Source organism: Apteryx mantelli, chromosome 33, assembly GCF_036417845.1.
Source record: "Apteryx mantelli isolate bAptMan1 chromosome 33, bAptMan1.hap1, whole genome shotgun sequence".
In the NCBI taxonomy this organism is placed as follows: Eukaryota; Metazoa; Chordata; class Aves; order Apterygiformes; family Apterygidae; genus Apteryx; species Apteryx mantelli.
In genome coordinates this window covers 3452212-3458866 of record NC_090010.1, presented here as the reverse complement: position 1 = coordinate 3458866, position 6655 = coordinate 3452212, and the positions used below count along the sequence as shown (strand labels likewise).

The 6655-nt window shown below is 75.0% G+C and overlaps 1 protein-coding gene across 1 annotated transcript; it reads left to right on the top strand.

Moving 5' to 3' along the window:
• The first annotated feature begins 279 nt into the window (after positions 1-279).
• KCNH3 (potassium voltage-gated channel subfamily H member 3) lies at positions 280-6595 on the top strand. Its single transcript, XM_067313952.1, is given in 16 exon segments — positions 280-355; positions 1375-1608; positions 1762-1896; positions 1985-2115; positions 2197-2446; positions 2577-2734; positions 3499-3706; positions 3855-4130; positions 4231-4430; positions 4509-4758; positions 4858-5095; positions 5461-5607; positions 5701-5804; positions 5889-5959; positions 6036-6241; positions 6243-6595. Coding segments are annotated over 16 exon segments (2973 nt in total). The 3' UTR covers positions 6532-6595.
• Positions 6596-6655: the final 60 nt, after the last annotated feature.

Sequence of the window (6655 nt, the reverse complement as noted above, 5' to 3'; positions counted from 1 at the left end):
CCCGGGGGCTCGGCGGGACCCACCGCCCCGGGCTGGGGGGGGGGGGGGGGGGGCGTTCGCGGCTCCGCGGGCGCAGCGGGGCGGTCGCCCCCCCCTCCCCCAAAACCCCCCTCCCTCCCCGGACGCCTGGGCCCGCCCGGGAGCCGGGGGGCGGCGGCCGGGCGGTGCCGAGGCCCCGCGGCGCCGGGGCGGGGGGCGGCGCCGGGGCGCTCGGCGGCGCCCGGGAGCCCCGGGCCGGCGGCTCCGCGGGGATGGCGGCAGCGCGGCGCCGCCGCTGAGATGCCGCCGATGCGGGGCCTCCTGGCGCCGCAAAACGCCTTCCTCGACACCATCGCCCGCCGCTTCGACGGGACGCGTGAGTGCGCCGGGGCCGCCCCCGGCCCGCGGCCCCCGGAGCCCCCCCCCCCGAGCCCGGCCCGGGGGCAGCGGCTCCGACGGGGCGGCGGCGGGCGGCGAGTCCCGGCGGGATGGGGCGGGAGGTGCTCGGCGCTGCACAACCCTCCCGGGACGGGACGGGGCGGGCGGTGCTCGGCGCTGCACAACTCCGCTGGGACGGGAGGGGACAGGGCGGGCGGTGCTCGGCGCTGCACATGGGCAGCCCCTCGGACAGCGGCCGGGGAGGGGAGCGGAGGGGTGGGAGGTAGGGGTGGGGGGCACGCCGGGACCCTCTATGGGGGTGGCGGGGGGGGGGGGGGGCTCGCTGGTGAGAACTGCCCCTTCCCCTGGCTCTCGCCGCCCCCTCTCGCCCGCCGGGGAAGGATCCGGCCCCGCCGCCCCCTCCCGGGGCTATAAATACCCGGCCCGCCCCCCTCCCCCGCCGCGCCGTGAGTAACAGCGACGCGCTCCGGAGCGCCGGGCCGCCCCCGGCAGCGGCAGCGGGGACGAACCCCCCCCCCCCCCCCCCCCCCGACGGCCCCGCGGTGAGGCTGGAGGGGTTGGGGGGGGGCTGGAGCCCCGGGGGCCGCCCCAGCCCCGGGGAAAGGCGCCCCCCCCCCCCCCCGGCTCCCCTTCCCCGGGGAGAGGGGGTGGCAAGCAGCCCCCCACGCTGTTCCCATGCAAATGTATGCAAATGAGGCAGAGTGGGCTCCGCCGGTGCCAACAGGGTGGTTCAGCCCCCAGCGCTGCTGCCTGGAGGGTAAAAATAGCCGAGCGGGCGCAGATGGCTGCGGACACCCCCGCACCGCCCCCCCCCCCCCCACCGGGGACCCCCCCCCCTCCTCCAGGCCCGGGCCCCCACGGACCCCAGCCCAGGGGGGATCCCAGCCCTCCCCGATCGTGCTGCCACCCTCTTCCCCCCCAGCGCCGGGTCCCCAGGGCGGCTGCGAGCCCCCTCCCCAGCCCTGCTGCCCCGTCCCAGCCGCCTCTCCCTTGCAGACAGTAACTTCGTGCTGGGCAATGCCCAGGTGCCCAGCGCCTTCCCCGTCGTCTACTGCTCCGACGGCTTCTGCGACCTGACGGGCTTCTCGCGGGCCGAGGTGATGCAGCGGTGCTGCGCCTGCTCCTTCCTCTACGGCCCCGACACCAGCGAGCTGCTGCGGCAGCAGCTCCGCCGGGCCCTCGACGAGCGCCGGGCCTTCAAGGGCGAGCTCGTCCTCTACCGCAAGAGCGGTGAGCCGTTTGGGGGGGGGGGGCGGCCTCCAGGACGCCTGGGTCCCCTGGGGTGCATGCGGGGTGGGGGGGGGGGGGAAGCTCCATGTGGGCAGCTGGAGGCAGCGGGGTGGCAGGGTTAATGCCCCATCCTGATGTCCCCCTCCCTTGCAGGTGTCCCCTTCTGGTGCCTGCTGGACGTGGTGCCCATCAAGAACGAGAAGGACGAGGTGGCCCTGTTCCTCGTGTCCCACAAGGACATCACCAGCACCAAGAGCCGCTCCAGTGCCGAGAGCGCCAAGGACCCAGGTGAGGGGACCAGGGCGGCAGGGAGGGGGGGGATCCAGGACCCCACCGCCAGCCAGCCACGGGGCCGACGTCTCCTCTCGCCGGGCAGGTGGGCGCCGGCGGTACGGCCGCGCCGGAGCCAAGGGCTTCAACGCCAGCCGGCGCCGGAGCCGGGCAGTTCTCTACCACCTCTCAGGGCACCTGCAGAAGCAGAGCAAGAGCAAGCACAAGCTCAGCCAGGTGCGGCTGGGGCCGGGGCCAGGGCCGGGGCCGGGCTGGGGTATCCCCAGGCTGAACCCACCCCCTGCCCCTCTCCGGCAGGGTGTTTTTGGGGACAAGCCCTCGCTGCCCGAGTACAAGGTGGCCGCCATCCGCAAGTCCCCCTTCATCCTGCTGCACTACGGAGCCTTCAAGGCGGGCTGGGACGGGCTCACCCTGCTCGCCACCCTCTACGTGGCCGTCACCGTGCCCTACAGCGTCTGCGTGGGCACCGGCGCCGACGAGGGGCTCCCGGGCGCCCGCGGCCCCCCCAGCGTCTGCGACCTGTGCGTGGAAATCCTCTTCATGCTGGGTAAGGCTCCACCCCGCCGCCCCGCGCCGGCTCCGGGGGCTGGCAGAGGCCGTGGGGCTCGGTGCACTGATGCACACACACACACACACACCCTGCACACACACCCCGCATCCCTTCATGCCCCCTGCAGACATCGTCCTCAACTTCCGCACCACCTTCGTCAGCAAGTCGGGCCAGGTGGTGCTGGAGCCCCGCGCCATCTCCCGGCACTACCTGGCCGGCTGGTTCCCGCTCGACCTGGTGGCCGCGCTGCCCTTCGACCTGCTCGCTGCCTGCCGGGTCAACGTGGTGAGCGCTGGGGGGGCTCCCTCTGGGGACCCCGCTGGGGCTGCAGGGGCTCCAGTGGCATGTGGGGACCCCGGTGTCATACAGAGACCCCACAGGGTTGGTGGAATCCCATGGGGACCTTGATGGAGCCGCCACGACCCCAATGGGGCTATGGGGACCCAAACAGACGGCAGGGCCCCACATGGCTTTTGGGGGACCACCTGGAGCTGCATGGACCTAAGAGGCGGTGGGCATCCTGGGGGGTTATGGGACCCCAATGGGATGCAGGGACCCCACTGGGGCTGTGGGGACCTGGCCAGGGACATGGGGACCCCACAGGCTTCTGGGGACTCAATTGGGGCCATGAAGAGCCCAACAGGCTGCAGGGACCACACCGGGGTCTTTGGGACCCCCCCCCCAACAGGGCCATGGGGACCCTGAACAGGCTGCAGGGACCCCAAAGGGCTGCAGGAGACCCCACCGGGGATGCAGGGAACCCAGTGGGATGTGGGGACCCCACTAGGGATGCAGGGACCCAAGAAGGGCTGCAGGGACCCCATGGGGGTGTGGGGAACCCATCAGAGCCATAGGGACCCGGATGGGGCTGTGGGGAATTGAACGGGCTCCAGGGACCCCGATGGGCTTTGGGGTCCCCACGGGGGCTGCCGGGGACTCCAAGGGGACGCGGGAACCCCAGTGAAGGCGCAGGGACACCAGGGGACCAGGAGGCTGGCGCCGCGGCTCCTTCGGGTGCCCCGTGCCGGCGCTGAGCCCTCTCCCCGCAGTACGTGGGCGCCCACCTGCTGAAGACGGTGCGGCTGCTGCGGCTGCTGCGGCTGCTGCCCAACCTGGACCGCTACTCGCAGTACAGCGCCGTGGTGCTCTCGCTGCTCATGGTGGTCTTCGCCCTGCTCGCCCACTGGGTCGCCTGCGGCTGGTTCTTCCTGGGGCAGCGCGAGGTGGAGGGCAGCCCCGCGGCGCTGCCCGAGATCGGTACGCGGCCGTCCATCCGTCCGTCCGGGGGTCTGTCCATCCTGGGCAAGGGGGGCTGCAGGGCTCCCGGTGCCCCCCAGCTCGGGGCCGGCCTCCCCCCCATGCCCGCACCCCCCCCCGTCCCCGGCTCAGCCTGGCCTCCCCCCAGGCTGGCTGCAGGAGCTGGCGCGGCGGCTGGAGACCCCCTACTACCTGGCGGGGAGCAACTGCAGCGCGGCGGCGCCCGGGAACGGCAGCGCCAACTGCAGCGGGAGCGGCGGCGGCGGCGGCGGCGGGGGGCTGCTGGGGGGCCCCTCGCTGCGCAGCGCCTACATCACCTCGCTCTACTTCGCCCTGAGCAGCCTCACCAGCGTGGGCTTCGGCAACGTCTCCGCCAACACCGACACCGAGAAGATCTTCTCCATCTGCACCATGCTGGTCGGGGGTGAGGGGCCGGGAGGGGGCCGGGTTGGGGCGGTTTTGGGGAGGTTGGGGGGGGGACGGGACGGGGCGTCCGAGTGACGGCGCTGCCCCGCTGCCCCCAGCGCTGATGCACGCCGTGGTGTTCGGCAACGTCACGGCCATCATCCAGCGCATGTACGCGCGGCGGTTCCTGTACCACAGCCGCACGCGGGACCTGCACGACTACATCCGCATCCACCGCATCCCCCGGCCCCTCAAGCGCCGCATCCTCGAGTACTTCCAGAGCACCTGGGCGGCCAACAACGGCATCGACACGGCCGAGGTGAGCGCTGCGGGCGGGCGGGTGGCGGGGGCGGCGGGGGCGCGGGGCCGGCGGCCGCGCTGAGCGCCCCGTGCGCAGCTCCTGCAGAGCCTCCCCGAGGAGCTGCGGGCCGACATCGCCCTGCACCTGCACAAGGAGCTGCTGCAGCTGCCCGTGTTCGCGGCGGCGAGCCGGGGCTGCCTGCGCGCCCTCTCCCTCGGCGTCAAGCCTTCCTTCTGCACGCCCGGCGAGCTGCTCATCCGCCGCGGCGACGCGCTCCAGGCCCTCTACTTCATCTGCTCCGGCTCCATGGAGGTGCTCCAGGACGGCATGGTCCTCGCCATCCTCGGTGCGGCGGAGGGGAACGGGGCACCGGCGACGGGCTGAGACCGGCCCTGCTCATGTCACCTGTGGGAATCCGTGACGCTCTGCGCCCCCCCCCCCCCAGGGAAGGGCGACCTGATCGGCTGCGACGCGGGCGCGGGGCCGCGCGTGTGTCAGGCCAACGCGGACGTGCGGGGCCTCACCTACTGCGTGCTGCGGCGCCTGGGGCTGCGGGCGCTGGCCGACGGCCTGGCCCTCGACCCCGACTTCGCCCGCACCTTCCGCCAGCAGCTGCGCCGCGAGCTCAGCTACGACCTGGGCGGTGGCGGCGGCGCCGAGGTGAGCGGCCGCGCGGCGCTGGGGCGACGCCGTTTTTAAGGGGAGGACGCGGCTCTGGCCTGGGGGGGGGTGGGGGGGGCGATGGCACCGGCTGACGGTGACGTCCCCCTCCCGAAGCTGCGGCTGGGGGTGGCGCTGCCAATTTGAGCAGTGACATTACGGACCAAAAGAGACAGCGCGGGGGGAGGATGGGGGGGAGCAGGGGGGTGACAGGGTGCCCTTGGGGGGGGGGGTGCTGTCGGGGGGGGGGGTGCAGGAGGGCAGGGTCCCCCTCCATGGCGCCCGGCTGCAGGCGGAGTCGCGCTCGCCGAGCGGGGAGCCCACGCCGCTCTCCACGCTGGAGGAGGAGGCCGAGCCGCGGCCCCCCCCCTGCCGCCGCCGCCCCCAGCCCGGCCCCCGCGGCGCCCCCCAGCCCCCGGCTCTCGCCCCGGCCCCCCCGGAGCGACGGCCCCCGCGTCCGCCCCGACGCCGGGCGCCCCACGGCCCTGCAGCTGCACAGCCAGCCTTGGAGCGGCCCCCCGGACCTGAGTCCCAGGTGAGGGGCAGGGGGGAGGCCCGGACACCTGGGAGGGGGGGGACCCCTACCGCCCGCCCCCCCCTGCTGCCAGCCCCGCTGCTCTCCCCGCAGGGTGGTGGACGGCATCGAGGGAGAGGCCAGCGCCTCCGACAAGCCCCTCTTCAACTTCCACCTCGGCCCTGACTGCAACAGCCCCTCCCGGGGGCCGGGTAAGGGCAGGGGGGGCCCCGGACGCCTGGGCTCCCTGGGTGGGGGGCCTGGATTCACCTCTCTCCCCCCCCCCCAAGCTGTGGACACAGGGCTGCTCACGATCCCCCCCGGACCCCTGGAGCCAACCAGCGCCGACACCATCGAGAAGCTGCGGCAGGCGGTAAAGGGGGGGGGACGAGGGGGGGGGCCTGGGGGGGGGGCCGGGGCAGGCGGAGGCTGACGCCCGTCGCCCGCAGGTGGCCGAGCTGTCGGGGCAGGTGCTGCAGCTGCGGGAAGGGCTCCGGGCGCTGCGCCAGGCCGTGCAGCTCCTGCTGCTGCCGCCGCAGCTGCCCCCGCGGCCCGAGGCCCCGGTGACGGCCGCGGCCCTGCAGCCGCTGCGCGTGGAGACGGGGGGGGCCGGGGCTCTGCCTGCACCACCCGCGCCGGGACTGCGCCCGGAGCCAGCCCTGGGCCTGGGGCCCGCCGGCCGCCCAGAGCTCGCCCTGGCTGCGCCCCGACTCCTTCTGGGGCTCCCTGGGGGGGCAGGACATGGAGGCGGGCGCCAGCCCCCCCAGGTGGCCGCCGGCCCCTAGGCCGCCCCTCCCCGCCTCCTCCGGGGGCGGCGGCCGCTCCACGCTGGAGCTGGGCCCCCCCGCAGCGCCCTGGGAAGTGCCCAGCCTGGAGCTGGCGCTGATGGGGGGAGCCCAGGGCCAAGGGCCCCCCCCGGCCCAAGAAGAGGGCACGGGCATGTGAGGAGGCCCCCGGGCAGCCAGCGCTGGGCTGCGGCGAGCTGCAGCCCTGGGGACGAGGGTGGGCGCCCCGGGCCCCTCACCGGGGGGGGGCTGAGCCTCCTCCCCCGCTTTTTAAATAAAACGGT